We start from the raw sequence: 23,427 nt of genomic DNA, 5'->3' as shown, positions 1-23,427 counted from the left end.
CCTTAATATGAACCCATGCTCAGACGATTTGTCATTTTTTCTTTTGTCTTTATGCAGCCATTTTTCCCCCCCTCCTTCTATCATCTTTTTTTCCCTGTACGATATCCTTCCTCATTAGTGCGCTTAAAGCCTTTGCCGTGTGATAGCTGGAGTTTGCACCCAACATGGGCTTGCCGAACGAACGTCTGAGATTTCACTGTCTCCAGGTCACTTTATTGCAACACACCTTCGGACTCAGCAGTAGGTGATTAAATCCAGCAAGAGTGTCACTAAGGGAGAAAGTGAATGCTGAGGACAGTAACACCACAGATGGAGAGATTAAAGTGAGGATTAAAAAGGATTAGAAAAACAACGAGAACACAGTTAAGACGAGAATGATCTGTCTTTTTCTTCTTAGTTTGGTGCCTACGTTTTTGATATATGATCTTCACTCTGTTGAATCATTTAAATAATTGGCACCGTGCTCATAAAAGGTTCAATTCAATTTACGTCACAGGCGTACGAATTTGATCGGATGATTGAGAAAGTGAAAGATACAGCATGGAAACGGGCCCTTCGGCTCACCAGGTCCATGCTGACGATCGATCACCTGTTCACGCTACTTCTATACTATCTCGCTTTCTCATCCACTCCCTACACTGGGAGAAATTTACAGAGGGCAATTCATCTACAAACCCGCATGTCTGCAATGTGGGTGAAACCACGTGGTCAACATGCACACTCCACTCAGGCACCACCTGAGGTCAGGATCGAAACTGGGTCTCTGGTACTGTGAGGCAGCAGCTCTACCAGCTGCAACAGTGTACCGCCCTCTGACAATTTATTCATGTCGGTCCATGGTTGATTCTTCCACTTTATATTATTCCTGCACAATAAACTCAGAATATCCTTACGCTCACAACAAAATTACAGGTCTAGGAATTCCTGTTGTAACAAGTTACTTGCTACAAAACTGGAGGCCATTCGGCTTTTCCAGTTCCAGTTCCTGCTCCTATCACTTATGAACATGACCCGAAACGTCACCCATCCTTTTTTCTCCAGAGATGCTGCCTGACTCGCTGAGTTACTCCAGCCCTTTGTGTCTATCTTTAGTATCAGATGGAGTTGAGTGAAACAGCTGGAGGGGAGGAATTCACATATTTTAATGCAGGTAGACATAACTCTGCTTTATAAAAGGCTTGTATACACTGAAATTTAGAAGGATGAGAGGAGATCTTATCGAAACGTATAAGATTATTAAGGGGTTGGACACGTTAGAGGCAGGAAACATGTTCCCAATGTTGGGGGAGTCCAGAACAAGGGGCCACAGTTTAAGAATAAGGGGTAGGCCATTTAGAACTGAGATGAGGAAAAACTTTTTCAGTCAGAGAGTTGTGAATCTGTGGAATTCTCTGCCTCAGAAGGCAGTGGAGGCCAATTCTCTGAATGCATTCAAGAGAGAGCTAGATAGAGCCCTTAAGGATAGCGGAGTCAGGGGGTATGGGGAGAAGGCAGGAAAGGGGTACTGATTGAGAATGATCAGCCATGATCACATTGAATGGCGGTGCTGGCTCGAAGGGCCGAATGGCCTCCTCCTGCACCTATTGTCTATTGTCTATAATACATAAAAGCATATTCTTCCTGCTACAGATTAATAAACACATTTTCAAAATGCGTGCACGAGTTTTTTTGCTTGTAAATTAACCAACTGTAAGTATAAATGTGTAAGTCAATGTATTTGCTTTGAGAATCATGAAGTTATAAAGTGCCATAACATCATCTGCCTTTAAGAGCTTTAAAGTGTTTATAGCTTTATAGCTTGGTGCTATTTTTATACCGAGGGGCTTATAAATATATCTGTAATGCTCCAGAGATGCTGCCTGACCCATTGAATTACTCTGGCATTTTGTGATTTGCTCAATATATTTATAACTATTTGGTCCATACAACAAATTTCAAATTTACTTTTAGCTTTGAGAGCCAACTGTAATTAAGATGCTTTACAACTTCAGAATCGTAATTGTTTCCCCAATACTATAACTGTACTACATATCCACAATTCTTAAGTATTGTGTTCATCAAAACCGAAAAGCACAGATGCTGCAAACATGAAATAAAAAACGGCAGACAGACACAAAAAACTGGAGTAACTCAGCAGGACAAGTAGCATCTCTGGAAAGAAGGAATAGGTGACTTTTCGGGTCGAGACCCTTCTTCAGACTGGTTAGGGATAATGGATCTGAGAGAGATAGACGATGATGTAGAGAGATAAAGAACAATGAATATTTTCATATTTTTTTATTTTCATATTTCAGATACAGCACGGAAACAGGCCTTTTCGGCCCACCAAGTCCGCGCCGCCCAGCGATCCCCGCACATTAACACTATCCTACACACACTAGGGACAATTTTTTACATTTACCCAGTCAATTAACCTACATACCTGTACGTCTTTGGAGTGTGGGAGGAAACCGAAGATCTCGGAGAAAACTCACGCAGGTCACGGGGAGAACGTACAAACTCCTTACAGTACAGCACCCGTAGTCAGGATCGAACCTGAGTCTCCGGCGCTGCATTCGCTGTAAGGCAGCAACTCTACCGTTGCGCCACCGTGCCGCCCATAATGAATGATAGATAAGCAAAATAGTAATGTTGATAAAGGAAACAGGCCATTGTTAGCTGTTTGCTACGAGAAAACGAGAAACTAGTGCGACTTGGGTGGGGGAGGGATAGGGAGAGAGGGATGCCGGGGCTACCTGAAGTTCGAGAAATCAATATTCATACCATTGGGCTGCAAGGATGCAGGATGGAAATTGGTGGTGAAGTTGATGAAGTCCATGAGTTCTGCATGGGTGCAGGAGGTAGCACCAACGCAGTCGTCAATGTAATGGAGATAGAGTTCAGGGATAGGGTCAGCGTACGCTTGGAACAGGGATTGTTCAACGTACCCTACAAAGAGGCAGAAATATGAGATGCTGTTCCTCCAATTTGCATTTAGCCTCACTCTGACAATGGAGGAGGCATAGGACAGGAAGGTCCAAGTAAATTTGAGTGCAGGATGGAAATTGGTGGTGAAGTTGATGAAGTCCATGAGTTCTGCATGGGTGCAGGAGGTAGCACCAACGCAGTCGTCAATGTAATGGAGATAGAGTTCAGGGATAGGGTCAGCGTACGCTTGGAACAGGGATTGTTCAACGTACCCTACAAAGAGGCAGAAATATGAGATGCTGTTCCTCCAATTTGCATTTAGCCTCACTCTGACAATGGAGGAGGCATAGGACAGGAAGGTCATTGTGGGAAAGGGAAGGAGAATTGAAGATCAGGTAGGCTCAGGTGGACTGAGTGAAGGTGTTCAGCGAAACGATCGCCCAGTCTAAGTTTGGTCTCGCCGATGTATAAGAGTCCACATCTTTAACAACGGATACAGTAGATGAGGTTGGAGGAGATGCAAGTGAACCTCTGCCTAACCTGAAAGGACTGTTGGGGTCCCTGGACAGAGTCGAGGGAGGCGGTATGGGGACAGGTGTTGCATCTTTTGTGGTTGCAGGGGAAGGTACCTGGGGAGTGGGTGGTTTGGGTGGGAAGGGATGGGTTAACCTGGGAGTTGCGGAGGGAACGGTCTCTGCGGAAGGCAGAAAGGGGTGGAGATGGAAAAATATGGCTAGTGGTGGGATCCCATTGGAGGTGGTGTAAATGTTTGAGGATTATGTGTTGTATGCGACGGCTGATGGGGTGAAAGGTAAGGACTAGGGGGACTCTGTCTCTGTTGAGACTAGGTGGAGGGGGAGCATGGGTGGAGCTGCGGGGTACCAAGGAGACACGAGTGAGGGGCTCATCTATGATGGGAGTGGGGAACCCCCGTTCCCTAAAGAATTAAGACATTTCGGATGTCCTGGTATGGAACACCTCATCTAGGGCGCAGATGCGGCGTAGACGGAGGAATTGGGAGTAGGGGATAAGAGTCTTTGCAGGAGGCAGGGTGGGAAGAAGTGTAGTTGAGATAGTTGTGGGAGTCAGTGGGTTTGTTATATACATCAGTCAATAGTCTATTTCCTGTGATGGAGACTGTGTGATCAAGTAAAGGGGAGGGAGGTGTCGGAGATGGTCCAAGTAAATTTGAGTGCAGGATGGAAATTGGTGGTGAAGTTGATGAAGTCCATGAGTTCTGCATGGGTGCAGGAGGTAGCACCAACGCAGTCGTCAATGTAATGGAGATAGAGTTCAGGGATAGGGTCAGCGTACGCTTGGAACAGGGATTGTTCAACGTACCCTACAAAGAGGCAGACCTAGCTGGGGCCCATGTGGGTGCCCATAGCTACGCCTTGGACTTGGACGAAGTGGGAGGAGTCGAAGGAGAAGTTGTTGAGGGCGAGGACCAGCTCCGCTAGGCGGAGTAGAGTGTTAGTAGAGGGAAATTGGATGGTTCTGCGGTCGAGAAGAAAGTGTGGATTTAGGCCTTCCTGGTAGGGCATGGAGGCGTAGAGTGACTGAACGTCCATAATAAAGATGAGGGAGTGGGGGCTCGGAAAGCGGAAGTCACTAAAGCGACAAAGGCCATGTGAGTATCTTGGATATAAGTCGGGAGAGATTGGAACAGGGAGGGGATAGAATGGAGTTGAGGTACATGGAAATCATTTCCATGGGACAGGAGCAGGCAGAAACAAAAAAAATGCAATTCAGGCAGCATCCGTGAAGGGAGAAACTAAGATAACTTTCAGGTCAATGATCTTTCATCAGAATGAGAAAAAGTTTGAAGTCGTTTTAAGTGGCAGAGCAGGAGTTAGGATGAGGGGACGGGGGAATAGATTGGAGGCAATGAGAGGCTAAAAATTGGTTCTGGCTTGAAAGAGAATGATGAAACCTTGTTAATTGCTGCAGATTTAACTGAAAGAAATATGCATGATACACACAATCATAAACGATGGCGAATCTCTTGAATTCTCTACTCCACAGGATTATGGAGTCTAGATCATTAGAGGCATTCAAAATGACGACAGTATCTCAGATTCCCCACCACTGACTCCATCTATCCTTCAGGCTGCCTTCGGAAAGCGGCCCCTGGGTGGGGGCAGACATCGGGAGCTCCGGCAGCGGCAGTGTCTTCGCCCGCCCCGGATCGCGGGGCTTGGGTCGGCCCGCTGCGGACCTTCCACGCGCGGCTTGGAATAAGCCGCGGGATTTTTCTCTGCCCGGCGGGGGCTTCAATGTCGGGAGCCCCGACCGCCCCGACGTGGCAAGTTCAACAGCCTGACCGCGGGAGAAGACGGCAGGGGAAGAAAAAAGACATTCTGGCCTTCCATCACAGTGAGGAGGTGACTGGAGGAGACTCACTATGATGGATGTTTCTTTTTGTTTGATGTTGGTTTATGATTGTGTGTGTTATTGCATATTTTTATTGCTTATTTTTATTGGTCTTATTGTTGGACTGTGGGTAATTTTTCATTTCACTGCACATTTATGTGTATGTGACAAATAAATTGACTATTGATTGACTATAACATAATCAAGCAGCTTTCCCACCCCGGGTATTCCACGCTCCCATCAAGCAGAAGATAGAGAAGCTTGAACGGGCACTGCCAGATTTAGGAGCTGCTTCTTCCCCTCTGTTATCAGACTTAGGCAATAGACAATAGGTGCAGGAGGAGGCCATTCGGCCCTTCGAGCCAGCACCGCCATTCAATGTAATCATGGCTGATCATTCTCAATCAGTACCCCGTTCCTGCCTTCTACCCATACCCCCTGATTCCGCTATCCTTAAGAGCTCTATCTAGCTCTCTCTTGAACTTTTTTTCCATAAGCTAGGGTACAATCATAATTTTTTAGAGCACCTTGTTGTGGACATTGGACTTTATCTTTGGACTGTTCCGCAACAATGCAGAGAAACTATATTCTGCACACTGGCATTTTTCACTTCGCTCTACCTGTCGTACTTATGTTTGGCTTTACTGCACTCATGTAGAGGATTATCTGATTTGATTGGGGAGCATGCAAACAAAAGCCTCAGTGCATGTGGCAATAATCAACATTAATAGATTTTTTTTTTAATTTGGAAATTGAGGGTAGTGGGGATGACTACCACTGGGAGAGGAGGGAGGAGATGAGGCCTGGGGAGGGCCAGCCAAGGTCCTATTGACTGAGGGGGCAGGCTTGAAGGGCAAAGTGTTCTTGTGTGTGAAACAAAATCAGTGTTGCACATTCCATTAATGGATGTTCTCAGAACTTTGCTGAAAACACTAACTAAAACAACCAAACCTCATGGCGATAGTGCAAACCTGTTTATTCTAACTCATAAAGGTAGACACAAAATGCTGGAGTAACTCAGTGGGACAGGCAGCATTTCTGGAGAGAAGGAATGGGTGACGTCCCAGGTCGAGATCCTTCTTATTCTAATTGCTATTCTTGTATTACAATAAGCACATGTTATTTGAATGATTCAAAGAACAGGCTTAATATCCACATTAAGAAATATAATCTGGATCTCATTTAATGTGGCCAGGATGATGCTAACTATTCTAAGCTGAGCTAGACTTCGATTATTCAACAGATTACCATCAAGTAGGTTGAAGCTATGTTAAACTGGGCAGCAGCTTGGCTTAGCTGAAAGAGCTGCCGCCGTGCAGCACCAGAGACCCTGGTTTGATCCTGACCTTGGGTGCTGTCTATGTGGAGTTTGCACATTCTTCCTGGGACCATGTGGGTATCCTCCGGGTGCACCAGTATCCTCCTACATCCCAAAGACATGTGGGTTTGTAGGTTAATTGGCCTCTGTGAATTGACCCTGGTATATAGGGAGTGGATGAGAAAGTGGGATAACATAGTCGATCGATAGTCGACGTGGGATAACATAGTGATTGATAGTCGAAGTGGGATAACATAGTGATCGATAGTCGAAGTGGGATAACATAGTGATCGATAGTCGACGTGGACTCGATGGTCTGAAGAGCCTGTTTCCATGTTGTATCTCAAGTGTCCAATATATTTTGCTTCTTTTCAAGGAAACATTTAATCCAATCTGGTTGAATCAAGAACTGTGAGCTGTCAAATGTCCCTTTGTGCTCAGCCCTAAATTGCCTTTCCCAGCTTTGGGAACCTGAAGTGTGTGCTCAGTTAAGCCTTACCTCCTGCATATTCACCATTGTTTATCTCCTCCTCAAAAATATCACTGAATCCTTCTCCAGAATTCAGCAGATCCAGTCGACCATCAATGAACTGGAAAACAAAAGCATTTACATGGGAAACAACAGTTCAAATGTGTGACATTCTCAAAGCAGGACACTAAAGGAAGCTCAGTATTTGAAATACAATTTCTGCGCTGTCAAAACACAATTAATGAGCTCGAGCTAATTAAAAGAATCAGTAACTCCGGCAGAAGTGAGGAATCCGCTACCGTTTCAAATTTTACACTTGTTTGCAGACAGCCCGCACGGTTGAATAACAAGTTGCAATTTAGGAATTGAGGGTTTTTTTTTCCACTGAATGAAAGCTTCTAATTCACCATGCCCAGCTATTAATACCATCAGAAGTCTCAACATTGTAAATAATAGATAGCTGGCACATACTGGAAAGATCCACTTGCTCAGAGTGCCATAGGCTGCAAGTGGAATATAAACTGCAGGTGGTGTTTTTCAATTGTTTTAAATTCCTGGGGCCTTTCACATGATGGCTGGAAACTTGACCATTGTCATGTTACTGCAAGTGACAGCAAAGGCAAAGGTTACAAAGCATTTTCCAAAAACAGGAATAGTTGCATCATTTGTTTTACATGAATTGGTGATATGAAGTTAATTATTTTATACCCATGGGTGAAAGAGTTTTGGTAATATTGCTTGGATGATTATTTTTTTTTTAGGATGCTCAACTAAATAGCTACTCGACATCGATGAAATGCAGTTATACACAGGAATGCCGAAAGCTTTAAATTAACCTCCTTGAGGGAAAGATTGACATAATTGTGCTAGCTTCAAGTATCAGAAAATAGCTAGGCATTCAAAATAACTGTGCAGCAAAATATAACCCATATAATGATGGCCATTTTCACGTGCAGCTGGATAATGTAGGAATCATGTACCGTCAGTCAAGTGAGGATTAAGATGATAGGAAGGAACTGCAGATGCTGGTTTAAACCGAAGACAGACACAAAAAGCTGGAGTAACTCAGCGGGTCAGACAGCATCTTTGGAGAAAAGGAATAGAAGATGTTTCGGGTCGAGACCCTTCTTCAGACTGAAGGGTGTCGACCCGAAACGTCACCTATTCCTTTTCTCCAGAGATGCTGTCTGACCCGCTGAGTTACTCCAATATTTTTGTGTCTAACTGAGGATTAGGATGGAACGAACTTAAGATGGGTTCGTCAACAAACCCTGGACTATTTCATGTTCTCGAAAGTTAGTTAAAATCGGAAATTTTCCAGCATCTGAATGTTGTGTCAATAATTGGATTATTAACACATAAGATTGAATTAAAATAACGGAAATATGCTCATTGATGTCAGTTCCTTATTGCCTCTTCGTTCCTTTGGCGACTCGGGATTGTACACAGCAATCAAATTCATCTGTACAGCCATCAGAGTGAGCTTGTGCAAGGATGTAACTTCCACGGAAGGTGTGAAAGTCTTGGTCCATAATGATGACAGCCAATCCGCCGCGGCACCAGGAGCTCACCTCATTTCAGCACTGAAGCAAAAACCCGAGGAAACTGATCTCATTAAAAAATCATCACCTCCGTTAAGAGGGCACTAAAGCAAAAGCCTGCTTTTCGGAAAGAAATCTGGAAAATTTCTAAGCAGCTTGCGAAACCACCAACATAGTGCAGCTGTTCACAACCAGAAGCGATAATAACTTTCCAGCTCGTATAAAGACACAAGACAGCTTTCAAAAAATCCCATTCCATCCATAAAGTAAGGCTTTCAGAAAATCTATCACACATTTAATTTAGGAAATCTTACAAGCTACTTTCTACAATTTAATCAGTCCTCTAGGTTGGGATTTTGCAAGAACCGTTGACCTTTACAGAAACTCAACAAAGAATGATCCCACTGAGGTTCAATTCCTGCTCAAGTTTTCAACACTGAAAAGTAGTGAGAGTGACCTAGTCTGCGAAGGTTAGCTCATTCACTTCCTACCTGTTTGAAGAGCTGCAGTTGAATGGCATTCTGCAGGAAATGCCTCATGGCACTCGAGCGGTGTGAGACAAATACATCTTCATTGAATGTGATGGGCTCCTCCTAGGAAACAAGGAGAAGAACGTAATGTAGTGCTGCTGTTCCGTGGGTCACCATGCAGAAAGGAGGCAACAAATGCATTACAACACTTCAACTACATAGCTTAACAGAACTAAGCAAACTGCCCCTCACAATGCATTTTGGCTACGCATTCCTAAATTCAAAGTCAGGGTTTTATATGTGAAAAATCAACAATTGTCTCAAGGATTGCATTACCTATCTGTTTGTGAATTGCATCTTGTCTATACTCTTAAAATAGACAAAACTATTCCCAGCAAAATTCAACTGGGGTATTTATAGATAATATTTACAAATCCCCACCCCCCACCTACAATTTTACCCAAGGCGATACCTTGAGGGATACCAATACCACCAGAGTACAAAGATAAATATTTAAATATGGAAACATTTGTCAACTTTTGAAGCATATTAGTGAAAAATAGTACACTGTGTTTTCTGTGTACAGCATACAAGAACAAATATTCAACAAGTTCCTGTTTATATTATGTGCATGCCATATCATATGCATGCATTATCATATGCCATGCCATATCATATGCATGCATTATCATATGCCATGCCATATCATATGCATGCATTATCATATGCCATGCCATATCATATGCATGCATTATCATATGCCATGCCATATCATATGCATTCTCTCCCACTATCATGTTCAATGAAGTCTCACCCCATGCTCGGTAATTATATTGGTTGGACAATACTGTGCCTTGCAAATTGTAGATGTCTTATATTTCCTCTCTGCTTCCTATAGGAAGTTTGTATATCCTTAAAACATCCTTCACAGTAAGGGTGGTGAGTGGATGGACCAAGCTGCCAGAGGAGGTAGGTGAGGCTGGGACTATGCCAACATTTAAGAAACAGTTAGACAGGTACATGGATAAGATAAGATTTGGAGGGATATGGACCAAACGCGCGGGCAGGTGTAGCTGGGACACATTGGCCGGTGTGGGCAAGTTGGGCCTGTTTCCATACTGCATCACTCTATGACTCTACGAACAGTGATTCAGGTCCCGGTCTGAAACGTCACCTACCACGTTCTCCTGAGATGCTGCCTGACTTGCTGAGTTACTCTTGCACCAACAGTAACACTAGCACTAACAGGTGGGAGGTAGCACCCTTCTCCAGTACAATCAACTAAATCAGTCAACTTGTGAGCGCTTCACCCCTTTACAAACTGCAAGTGCTCAGTCTTGTAAAATGAAGTTCTTAAAATCGTGTGTTCGGTAATAATTACTGCTCAACAACCTCACTGGTGCTTTACTGCTGGCTGCAGAATCCAAGCTAACATTTGGAGACTGTAAACATATTGAAACAAGTCTGTAACTCAACAGTGTTGTTTTGTTGAAAAACAAAATTTAAAAAGATCATATGAACCTTTAACATAATCTTCATCTAAGCGGAAGAATATTCATGAAAGTTCCTCACACCTCAATTGCATTGTACTCCCTTCCCTCACATTGAGAATTATGGATTTATCCCGACACATTTGGCCAATGGCAGTTCCCCATACAGCGACCTGTTCAGTCTCATTCTTCAGCCAAACCTTCCTGCAGCTCAACAAATTATATTCTCTCTCCTTAAAGACACTGATTAAATCTGTTTCTACCACCCTAACAGGCAGTGGGTTCCAAATTACATCCACTCTCTGCGTGATAACATTTTCCCTCACACACCCTGCTCATAGACATAGAGTCATGTAGCACGGAAACAGGCTCCTCAGCCCAAATCATCCACACCCACCTAGATATCTCTTCTAAGCTCGTTCCATTTGCCCACATCTGGGCCATATCCATCCTGACCATCTGCCAAATAATGCTCCGTCCTTCCTCCTTGTATGGTTTGTTCATTTCCCACGGATGTTGAACCACTTTGCTGATGGGAGCAGTTTCTCTCAATATCTCCTGTCGACGCGGTACGGTAGCGCAGCGGTAGAGTTGCTGCTTTACAGCGAATGCAGCGCCGGAGACTCAGGTTCGATCATGACTACGGGTGCTGCACTGTAAGGAGTTTGTACGTTCTCCCCGTGACCTGCGTGGGTTTTCTCCGAGATCTTCGGTTTCCTCCCACACTCCAAAGACGTACAGGTATGTAGGTTAATTGGCTGGGTAAATGTAAAAATTGTCCCTAGTGGGTGTAGGATAGTGTTAATGTACGGGGATCGCTGGGCGGCACGGACTTGGTGGGCCGAAAAGGCCTGTTTCCGGCTGTATATATATGATATGATATGATATATGATATATGACGCCTGTCACGATCTTATGCACCTTTATCAACCCTCCTCTCAAACCTCTTTGCTCAAGAGAGATCAACCCAAGCTTCTCTCATCTAAACTGAAGGTGAAATCTCCTCTTCTTCTTCTTGGGATTGGGAGATCTATTGGGAGATCTATGGTGGCAAGAACAGAGCTCATTTTACCCAAAAATTGGAACTTGTCTGGGTTAGCAGAATATCCCACTTTCTACAACAAATGAATGGAGTGTTTAACAAATGGTCAACATTTGAACCAGCATCTGCAGTTATTTTCCTACACATCTTAACGGATGGTCGGCTCAGGATTGGACCTCACATTGGCAGCAAAGCAATGGTTCAACGTGAAACGGAGAAAGTTGTGGACTTTCAAGCCTGGCGCGAACAAACTTGGTGTTATTTTTAATTCCATGGTGAACGGTCTAAGCCATTACAATGACTGGTGGTTTCCACTGCTAACATTATCCAAATCCACCTCATCCTGACCTAACTGCCGATGGAGCCCCCATCCATCCCGTTCCACCTCAAAACCTGACTGCAGCACAACCCTCGTTCTACTTTCTGTAAAATTAAGGTAAATCCCAAAACTTCTACCGATGTCACAACTTACGCGGTGTGACTTTTATTGATCAGCCTGTGCTTGCTCTCCGATAAGCGATGCCTTGACTTCAGATTGCTTGTAGAATTTTATCATATTCAGATTCCGCCAACTATGCGCCCTTCCAAATCCGTGCTATCTCCTTCACACACAGGAATACAGGGGAAAAGAAGCAAGAACAGGCCACTCGGCCCCTCAAGTCTGCCCCAATCTGGGCTGATGAGCTCTAGTCCTGAATCCTCTTCTGTACCATCTCCTTATGGTCCTGAATGTCCTTAGATTTTTTACACATTTATCTACCTTCTCTTTGAATACCTCCACTGATCTAGCTTCCTGAACTGTATGGGACAGAGAATCTCAGAGATTTAACACTCACCGTCAGGAGAACCTGCTGAACTGTGCGCATTTATTTTTGGTCAGTTGATCACCCCTAAATTTCATCATCCCTTTGATGCTGGTCATATCATCTGTTGTGTAAGCCCTGGATTCGCTAATCCTCCCCCGGACGTATCTCCTATTTCACATCCCTTTCCTCCATTATGAAACTGTGTAAAATTCACCCGCTTAACAAAATGCCATTAATCAATTCTCCACTGTAGATTTAGTTATAATTTACATAATTGGGATATTCTCAATGCGCTGAGAAATCCCAATAGACATTCAATGTAGTCAAATATTAGTTTTGGTAACATAAAAGTTTAGTAAGTTAGTTTAATTCTGGCCACAACACTTTGGATGGGTCTGATGTCCAAGAGACGGTGAGGAAGAGATTTACGTTTTTCTTAAGACAAGATGTTGCCTTGAATGGAGTATTTCAGTTACGAGGAGAGACTGTATGTTCTGTGCATTTTCCCAGGTGCTGCGGAAGTCAAGAGGGGATATGATTGAGGTATATAAAATAACGGGGGGTGTAGATAGGGTAGGGTGTTGGAAACCTTTCCCCATATCAGAGGTAGACATAACTAATGGACATTGATTCAGAGTAAGGAAGACGAGATTTAGAGGGGATCTGAGGTGACCCTTCTTCACTTAGAGAGTAGTGGGTACCGGGAATGCACTGCCCGAGAGTGGAGGGAGTAGTCCCTGGCAGCAGACATTTTCAACATTGGCCTTAATCGATCTTTATGGCTCGATACCAAATGTTGCTTGATCAAATTCCTAGAAGTGCCTGGAAATGTTACATAAATACCAGTTGTTGGTGGGTGAGGGATCCAAGCAGCAAAGAAACTGCAGCAGAGATGGAGACATGTATTATGGAAGAGGCACAAGTGTGCAGTATTTTTAATAAAAGGTGATATGGACTTGGATTAAACTACTGGTTCAAGAACTGTCGGGCAGCAAGCATTTCATATCAGGTGTGCATAAGAGCGTACAGATTATCTGTTGTAACAACCCTGCTACCACAACTCTGTGGACTATCCAGTTACAGTCTTAATACTGTGCAATGCGAAGCAACAGATGCTATCAGCCTGGACACAACAACGACACTATTTAAGATGGACATCCATCTCACAACTGTAAGAACCATGAAGTTGCTGGCCAGAGACAACACAGAAGTCCCACAGTACACTCAGAGCCAACCATCAACCAATGGGGAATGGGAGGTGCCAGTTACACGAGAATAGCTCGAAAAATATTACTGTTCATCTCGCACAAGTCTATCTAAGGCCCCCCTCGGTCATGGCTGACCATGGGTGATGCATCCTGGTTGTTGGCGGCTTGCTCTAAGCCCCAGCTCGAGCAGCGTCGATGTGTGGTCAGATGCAAGCCTGGGCATTGCACAAGTATTTCATGCATAAACCTTTAAGTAAATTACCAAACTAAAGGTCATCTCCTTACCCTTTTAAATAACAATATTTTACACTGCAATCCTATGTCTTAAGGCTCAGTAGCATTAATATAAAATGTGGCAAAAATAAATCAAATTCTTTGACGTTTTTGGCAGAGAATTCTGAATGCATAAATATTGAATAAATGAGAATTTACTGCACTTAGTTTTGCTAAGGGGCAGGAATCAAGACAGGGTGATGCACAACAGTATAGAGTAAATCTCCCTAATCTCACAAATTGAACAAGATTACCTGCAGATGCTTTCAGAATTTTGTGTTTCATTTGGAATTCTGACTCAAGGCAAAAATAAAAACAATTGGGAAAAATTGAGGGATACAGTTGAGAGAGTCCTTTCACTTACACACTGAACACAAGGCACAGAGACACACAGGTGCATGCTGCCTGGTTTGAACTCTTGAAATGCAGCTGGGCTGCAATAAACATGAAGGAGCTTGGCCAAAATAAAGGGGAGACACAGGGTGGTGGAAAACACACGAGCAAAACACAGAGTGTTAGAGGAACTGAGAGGGTCAAGGAACATATGTGGAGGAAATGGATATTTCCAGGTACTTCAATGGATATTTTTAAGGCAGAGATTGATAGATTCTTGATCATTACGGGTGTCAGGGGTTATGAGGAGAAGGCAGGAGAATGGGTTTGAGAGGGAAAGGTAGATCGGCCATGATTGAATTGACTTGATGGGCTGAATGGCCTAATTCTGCTCCTATCACTTGTGAAATGGACAGATGATGTTTTGGGTTGAGGAAAGGGATCCCAACCTGAAACGGCACCTCTCCATTCCCTCCACAGATATTGCCTGAACCGCTGAGCTACTCCAATACTTTGTTCTTTGGTCCAAAGACATCCTCCTAGTTGTCCGTATCACCTTTGGGTTTTGTTTTCCCAGGGTGCAGAAGGCTTCACTGAAGTGTTCCTTCCGCTGAGGGAGAGACCATTCTGGATGTGTATCTCACGTCGCATCCACAAATTGGCTCACAACTAAGATAACTTTGCCGGGTTGGTTTTTGGGTATGAAGCAGACATCAGCATTGAAAATGGGTCAGGAAGACATAAAGGTAAGGTGACTGGAGAAAGAACCAAAGGCAAGAGAGGAAAATCTTACTTCACAGAGGGGGCAGGGTTGGAAGGGAAAGCCAAGGAGAGTTAGTGGAGGCAGATTCTATTGTAGTTTTCAAAGGAGACCTGGATAAGAATCTAAAAGCAAAGAAATTGCAGGGCCATTATGAACGGACGGGTAAGGAAGTGGGTCCAATGGGGTTGCTGTTACAATCCAGAGCTAGAATGGTCTCAGCAGGCCGAAGAGCCTCCTTCTGTGCTGTAACTCCTCTCTGATTTGGTTCCACCAAAAATATTGAAATGAGAAACAAATGGCAGATTGTTTTGTACTAAGTTTAAAATTTACTGCTTAAGAAAAGACTTCAGGATTCCAGAAACTTACTAAATGGCATTGGCACCTACAATATAATGCAGGTGAATATCACACAGCAACCAAGTAAATACAACAGCAGTCTATATCTGTACAAGCAGCTTAAGCTGGTGAGTATTCACACTCTCTTCTCAATAGGACAGAGCACCAGGTAAGGAAATAACAACCATACTTGCAGCATTAGGACTTGAGCCTGAACAATCCTTCCATATTCTATATAATTAAAACAATGCAGCAAACACCAGAGATGTTCAATAACTGTAATTATGAACTGGGGGAGTTTAATTAACCTCTAAAGCCAGTTCCACAATTCAGTCAGACGAAGGTTGAAGGGGTTGATGAGGCCTATCTCCACATACGTCTGTGTAGGAAGGAACTGCAGGAGCTGCTGGTTTAAACCAAAGATAGACACAAAAAGCTGGAGTAACTCAGAGGGTCAGACAGCATCTCTGGAGAAAGGGAATAGGTGATGTTTCGGGTCTGAAGAAGGGTAGCGACCCGAAATGTTAAGGCTTCCTTATTTTCCCCAGAGATGCTGCCTGGCCCGCTGAGTTACTACAGCCTTTTGTGTCTATCCACACACCTCTTCCTGAGTACATTTGGTAGAAAAAGATCTATTAATCCCATATTAACAATTACAATTGACCTGGTTTCAATTGTCACGGGTAGGGTGTCCTAACTTATCAGCATTCTCTGCAGAAGCTTTTCATAACTTTACATGTGAATGGTCTGGCTCTGACTTTCAGATCATACTAGACCAAGTGCACCTGTTGGGCCCAAACCTCTCCTGCATTGGTGCAGCACCCTCTCCTCCTCCACTCCCCCCTCCCCTCCCCTCCCCCTCCCCTCCCCCTCCCCTCCCCTCCCCTCCCCCTCCCCCTCCCCCTTCCCCTACTCCCTTCCCTCCTTCCCTCCCTACCTCCTCACCTCCCTCCCTCCCTCCCTCCCTCCTCACCTCCCTCCCTCCCCTCTCCTCTCCTCTCCCTCCCCTCCCCACTCCATCCCCCTCAACCCCCCTTATCCTCCTTCCTCCCCCTTCCCTCCCTCCCCCCCTCCCTCCCCCCCCCCCCTTCCCTCCATCCCCCCTCCCTCCCTCCCTGGGAGATAGATTTAAACTTTAAAATGTGAATAACTTAAAAAATATAACACCGATTTCAATTAAACTTCTTCCATCAGCACCAAAGGGACGATGGTGAGTGAGTAAGGTGGGCCTAAAATTGTAGTGCTATCTTGTACCGTTTTGGCTGTAGTTCAGCAACATACAAACAAACGAGAGTTTTAGTATATAGATCTCCTATTCCTGGCCTCCTCTCTATCTCCATTCTCTCATTGGCTTAATCATACATCACAAGCCGTGCTTTTTTCTTAAACAGTGAGTTTAATGTTGTAAAGACTTCAAAATGTAACTCCATTGCTTACATATACTTGCTGGGTTAACAGTCATTATCTGCGTAACAATATCTGTGAAATACCTAATCGGTATGACAGTCACAATCTTTGCAACATTCTCTTGGAATTTATAAAATGCAAAGCAAGTTGCCTCTGATATCACCAGTTCCCTGCACTGGTTAGCATTCCAGTTCACAAAGTCGGTGAACCGCAGTACATCAACAAAATTAATATTTTGACTGGTGTGTCTAATTTTAATCCAGCTATACCTTCCGTTATCTTGTTTGGCATGTGAAATTAACCATTTCACCTGCAACTAATAAATGCGAGCACCATTTTCAATAACCTTGCGTGGCAAGACTGTAAGCAATCTAAAATTCAGACCTTCTAATATGAAGGAAGAAACTGCAGATGCTGGTTTATATCAAAGATAAACACAAAATGCTGGAGTAACTCAGCGGGTCAGGCAGCATCTCTGGAGAAAAAGAATAGGTGTTGTTTCGGGTCGGAACGCTTCTTCAGATGTCTGAAGAAAAGGTTCCGACCCGAAACATCACCTATTCCCTTTCTCCAGAAGTGCTGCCTGACTCGCTGAGTTACTCCAGCATTTTGTGTCTATATTCAGACCTTCCACACAGACCCCCCATCGACTGTGGCAAGGTTTGCATGCTCGAAAGGGCTACAATGCAAAGTTGGGCAGAATCGTGGACAACAACGCATGCCTCCCCGATGAGCTAAATGGTCGCTTTGAGCAGAAAGTCAGTGGAATGAAGTCACCCTCCTGTAGGCTTGGTCACTGTCTACAGTGATCCCACAGAGAGACATTGACCCTGATGGAGTTCCTGGTCGTGTCCTCAGGACCTGCGTGGACCAGCTGGCAGGAGTATTCACGGACATCTTTAACCTCTTCTAGTCCATACTGAAAGTTCGCACATGTATTAAAACCACTATCATTCCAGTGCCATAAGAAATACAAAATAACGTGCCTTAATGACTACTACTATCCAGTGGCTCTGATACCCACCATCATGAAACCTTCAAGAAGCTGGTCATGGTACACATTAACTCCAGCCTCCCAGAGAGCATTGATCAAAGATACTAGAGGAGCAAGATGAACCACTCCTTCAAAATTGCCTGTACTGAAGTGTAGTACGCAAAGGAGCATAACGTCTGCCATTCTAGAAAGCAAAACCCGCCGTTTGCTATGCCCCTCGTAGTGTAATCAATGATAGTATCAAAATCACTGTCCGATCACAATGATACTACCGCCCACGAAGCACACCAACACCTCAATTTCCTCAGAAGGCTAAGGAAATTCGGCATGCCTCCAATGACTCTTACCAATTTCTACAGATGCACCAAAGAGAGCATTCTACATGTATGCATGGATCACGGCTTTGTATGGCAAATACTCTGCCCAATACTGCAGAGGTTGCAAAGAATTGTGAACACAGTCCAGACCATCAAATAAACCAGCCTCAGCACATCAGCCCTTCACCCCTCCCCTCCCCCATCGACTCCATCTGCACTTCACACTGCCTCAGGAGAGCTTAGGACCCTCTCGGTCATGGCTGAACCATGCTCAGGAAAGCAGTCAACACAACTAACGACCACACACACCTCGGTCATTCTCTCTTCTCCCGTCGGCCAAAAGATACAAAGCACATACCACCTGATTCAGGAACAGTTTTTTCCCTGCAGTTGTCATGCTCTTGATTGGACCTCCCATTTGCTAAGGATGAACTTCTGATCTTCCAATCTACCTTGCGGCGACCCTTGCACTTTTTATATCTGCACTTTCTATGCAGCTATTTTACTATATTGTGCATTCTGTTTGATTTTCTCTTTTGCACTACCTGCACGTACTTATGTATGGTGGGATTTGCCTGGAAAGCACGCAGAGCTCTTCCCTGCATCTGACAATAATATACAAGTGACAATAATATACCAATACCAATAACCAACTATGAACTTGGGCTATGAAAATGTCAATTGGAATGTTACGTGCTCCAACTCAATGAACTTGTTAATAAATCTAACAACCCCACCTGTAATCTCACTTTATGCCTTTCATTCTTCTAACGGCGCTGCTTGCCCTCCGAAACTCCCTACATTATCACTCCTCCTCTAAATCTCCACCAAATGTAGTTTTGGTCCTGTCCCCAATACCAGTTTCCCATCCAGTCTTCGTTGCGATGGCTCTTTATAACCCTGAGTCATGATTTAATGTCCTTATTTTAACCAGCTGCATTTTAGCTTTTTGAGTTGTGCGCTCTTTCCAACTTCCGTGGAATAGACTTCTCTTTTCAATTCATTAATTGAGGGCTCTGATGGATTAGGTAAAGGGAAACGGTTTGCAATGACAAAAGGGTCGGTAGCCAGAGGGCATGGATTGAATGCAATTAGCAGCGTAATCAGCAAGAGGAGTGGAGAATGGGGGAACAAATAATTTTTTTTTGTGTAGAACGCTGCCAACAATAGGAATGCTCTGCATGGTTCGATAGTATCATCAGAAACACTTAGGTGTAGGTCCATCATTTGTGAGAGCGTTAGACATTTGCAACAGCATGGACCACGGGAGGATTGCCTTCTTCACCCATCTTAGAAGGTCAGCTTAAGATGGACATAAAGTGCTGCGGTAACACAGTTAGTCAGGGAGCATCTCTGGAGTTGGGCTTCCGATGTAGGGATATCCAACCACGTTCCACACTGAGAGCTCACGCTCTGACATAGAAACATAGAAAATAGGTGCAGGAGTAGGTCATTCGGCCCTTCGTGCCTGCACCGCCATTCAATATGATCATTGGTGATCATCGAAATTCAGTACCCCGTTCCTGTTTTCACCCCATTTCCCTAGATTCCGCTAGCCCTAAGAGCTCTACCTAACTCTCTCTTGAAAACATCCAGGCCTGGATTCTGTGGCAGAGAATTCCACAGATTCACAACTCTCTGGGTGAAAATGTTTTTCCTCATCTCAGTCCGAAAAAAATGTTTTTCCTCATCTCAATCCTAATGCTGATGTACTCCAGTGCACATTTAGGCTTTTAAAACGTTTTGCACAAGGAATTGTAGAGGCCCATATCCCTTCAAACCTATCCTTTTCAATGCTGCTGGAAGATCATCTACTTGGTGAAAGGCGCTCTTTGGTCTGCCCAAAACATGTTGACCTGCCAGCGGAGTGAGATGTCCATCAGGGCCTGTTGCCGACTGGCTCATTGTAAACTGCAGGAGTACGTGCTGAGGGATGCACTGAAGCTCCGTGCAGCCAACGCCAAGGCTCATTCAAAATCAGTACCCCGTTCCTGCTTTCTTCCTATATCCCTTGATTCCGTTAGCCCTAAGAGCTCTATCTAACTCCCTCTTGAATACATCTACACCAATTCAACAGTAACTGAATTGTTCCTCCGAATATCTACTGAGGTAAATCTGCATCCAGAGAGCACACTGTCATGAAGAACATGGGCAGCGCAGAGGTACAGTTAGTAGAGCCGCTGCCTCACAGCACCAGAGACCCGAGTTTGATCCTGACCTCGGGAGCTGTCTGTGTGGAGTTTGCACACATTGTCTCCTTGTGATTGCATGTGTTTACTCCAGGTGCTCCGGTTTCTTCCCACACCCCATGGGTGTAGGTGACTAGCAGAATCCGGGAAGAATTGATAACTATATGGAGAGAACAATGTTGGAATAGATTACTGTAGGCTTAAGTGTAAATGAGTAGTTGATGGTTGGCTTAGACTAGGCGGGCCAATGGGCCTGTTTCCATGCTATATCTCTCTCAGATTTAACGAATCTGATATTGGCCTTCCCAAAATACTTATAATCACAACAAGGTAGAAGTGTGGGCCAAAGTGTGGATTGAAGCTAACATTTGAAATAAACATCTAATCTCTGACCATGTAACAAAGCATAATGGATTTAACCTCCTGCTTAAAGTAGAGAAGGCTCTACATCAGATCTGAATGGTAGTGGGTTGTTATGGTTACATGATGCACAAATGTCATACCAGAAGTTCTGCAGAATCCAAAACAGCGGCAGGGATTGCACAAGATAGTTCTGCCCTCCATCCAAGTCTGACAGTGACATTTAGGAGGCACACTCCTTCATAACAGATTAATTCAAGAAATTAAGACATGAGGCTGCAGATGCTGGAATCGTGGGCAAAATACAAAGTGCTGGAAGAACTCATGCAGGTCAGGCAGCATCTGTGGAGGGAATGGACGGATGACATTTTGAATCTGGACCCTTCTTCAGTCTGATGTAGTTGGAGGAGAAAGCTGGAAAAGACAGGTAGGGGTGGCAATAAGCCTGGCAAGTGAAAGGTGGATGCAGGTGAGGGAGGGAGGTGAATGGCAGATGGGTGGAGTAAGTGACAAAGGCTAGAGGTGAAAAGGAGACAAAAGGATGTCAGATAAGGAGTGTAATGTAAGGCTGGAGGGATGTATATGGGTACAAGCGAACTGGGTGAAAGGGGGAGGGGAAAAAGAAGGATTAAGATAGGAAGGGTGAGATAGGAAGGGTGAGAAATGAGCGTAAGAAGGAGGGAAAGGAACAGGGTGATGGAAGAAATGTGTGTACAACGAGGTCTGTGTATATGGGGGGGGTGAGGGGCAGGGGAGTTTAGTTTAGTTTAGAGATACAGCGCGGAAACAGGCCCTTCGGCCCACCGAGTCTGCACCAACCAGCGATCCCCGCACATTAACACTATCCTACACACACTGGGGGCAATTTACACTTACACCAAGCCAATTAACCTACAAATCTGTACGTCTTTGGCGTGTGGGAGGAAACTGAAGATCTCGGAGAAAACCCACGCAGGTCACGGGGAGAACGTACAAACTCCGTACAGACAGCGTCCGTAGACGGGATTGAACCCGGGTCTCCGGCGCTGCAAGTGCTGTAAGGCAGCAACTCTACCGCTGCGCCACCGTGGCCGCCCATAAGTTGTGGGTGTTTATTATTTGAAATTGGATAATTTAATGCTCACACTGTTGGTTCGTAAGTTACGCAGGTAGAATATGAGGGGCTGTTTTTCCAGTTTGCATGTGGCCTCACTCTGGCAATGGCGGAGGCCAAGGACAGAAAGATCTCTGTGTCAATGGGAAGGTGAATCACCGAACAAAAACTCGATATATAACAATTGTGACAAGTTAGCCATACAAATAAAAGAAAAAATAGGGGGCTGCAGGGCAAGGGGTAGCTTGACAAGAGTCAGCATAGTCATGATAGGACGAATGGCCTTTTTTGTGCTGCGCCATTCTACAATTTGTCTAAATATACTTGTATCCCAGATTTTTTCCAAGCTCAACCATAAGAGCATGTCGTGAAGCAAAAGTATACAATAAACATAATTAATAGTTGCTACCTGGTTTATGTGTAAAACAAGTAACCAACAATACCTTTAACCGTTTGCATGTTAGACAGCCGTACAAATTCTCAGATAATTGCGAAGAAAACGCATATAATTAGACCACATGTGCACCAGAGCATCTGGCTCCTCAAGATGCAGTTTACAAGTCTTTGAGTTGTCGTGGTGACTGTCACATGACAAGCTCAGAGCTGAAACGCTAGGGCACGGATCCAAATGCACCCACTAACTTACGCTGACAGTGAGCAGATGTGCAGCCGTTCACAAGGCCAGATACTGCCAACTCCGCCACCCTCAAGGCCTACCTGCACGTTGTTTTCTTGCTTGCCTCCCGCATTAGCATTTGTTGGCTTTGATGCCATACAGGGGCTTTATCTATCTCAGCTGTGCACATGAACCCACTTTCTGAATTTGCGTGATTTACGAAACCCGGACAGAAATTAAGAGCCAATTTTTTTTTTAAAAAGAAGCCCTGCCCTCGTACATTATCTCAGTACAAAATGCTAGACCAGGCTACAATGTGCCTTTTGACCTTGACTACTGAAGCTTCTAATGTTTCTGCAATCATTCCAATTTATCATTCCAAGCAGTAACATATCTTGGCAATGGTCAGTGGAATAATACCAACACTGGAAGACTTAAGGACAAGAAAAGCCTGAATTATTTTGTTTTGAGTTGCCAATGCGCTGTGGCTTGTTAACACCACTGATAAAATATTCCTTTCAACAAGTAATAATTGTACAATACTTAACAGTTTATCTCAGGTTACTTTTCGGCGTTTATTATAAATCCTTGAAGAGATCCAAATCCATTGGGAATACGTTCCCCAGTGCAAATGATTCGTGTCAGGACCCTTCCGAAAATGTAGGTGAAGAAAAGGCTCACAATCAGAGCCACTGAGAGAGAGATGTTTATTGGACCATGGGTCGACTGGGAAAATAAAGGATGCCAAACAAAGCGTATTTCACTCAATGAAAAATTGAGCTGGAAATGCGTTAACTGTTCTTAAACTTGTAACGCAGATAACAGGACACTGTTCTGAAAAGCCAACCCAGTGAATTTGGTCACCTAAGGCAGATCAGCTCTTAAATATGAAATTCAAATTGTAATTTATTAATAATGCAATGAAATTGAAATGAACAGGAAACTGCATTAATTGTATTAAGTGTCGGGTACATTTTAAATAATTTTTAATTATTCAATTCACATAAAAATGAAGTTATCTGATACTAATTATTGTCAGATCTGATTCAGCCTATAACTATAAAATGGCCTTTTATATACATTGAATAGAGGTATGCATATTTAGTATGTGTAACATGTTAG

General features: G+C 44.1%; 1 protein-coding gene across 3 annotated transcripts in view; it reads right to left on the bottom strand.

The window, feature by feature from the left end:
• dennd1a (DENN/MADD domain containing 1A) overlaps positions 1 to 23,427 on the bottom strand; it is a 514,736-nt gene that overhangs the window by 82,675 nt on the left and 408,634 nt on the right. For all 3 annotated transcript variants that reach the window (XM_078426383.1, XM_078426382.1, XM_078426384.1), the window contains 2 exons: positions 9,100 to 9,201; positions 7,098 to 7,188 (listed from right to left, as the gene is read on the bottom strand). In XM_078426383.1, the coding sequence (XP_078282509.1) occupies positions 7,098 to 7,188; positions 9,100 to 9,201 (193 nt within the window). The remainder of the gene's footprint in view (positions 1 to 7,097; positions 7,189 to 9,099; positions 9,202 to 23,427) is intronic.

Source organism: Rhinoraja longicauda, chromosome 31, assembly GCF_053455715.1.
Source record: "Rhinoraja longicauda isolate Sanriku21f chromosome 31, sRhiLon1.1, whole genome shotgun sequence".
NCBI lineage: Eukaryota > Metazoa > Chordata > Chondrichthyes > Rajiformes > Arhynchobatidae > Rhinoraja > Rhinoraja longicauda.
The sequence above is the reverse complement of the archived record's forward strand: the minus strand, read 5'-3'. Positions and strand labels throughout refer to the sequence as shown.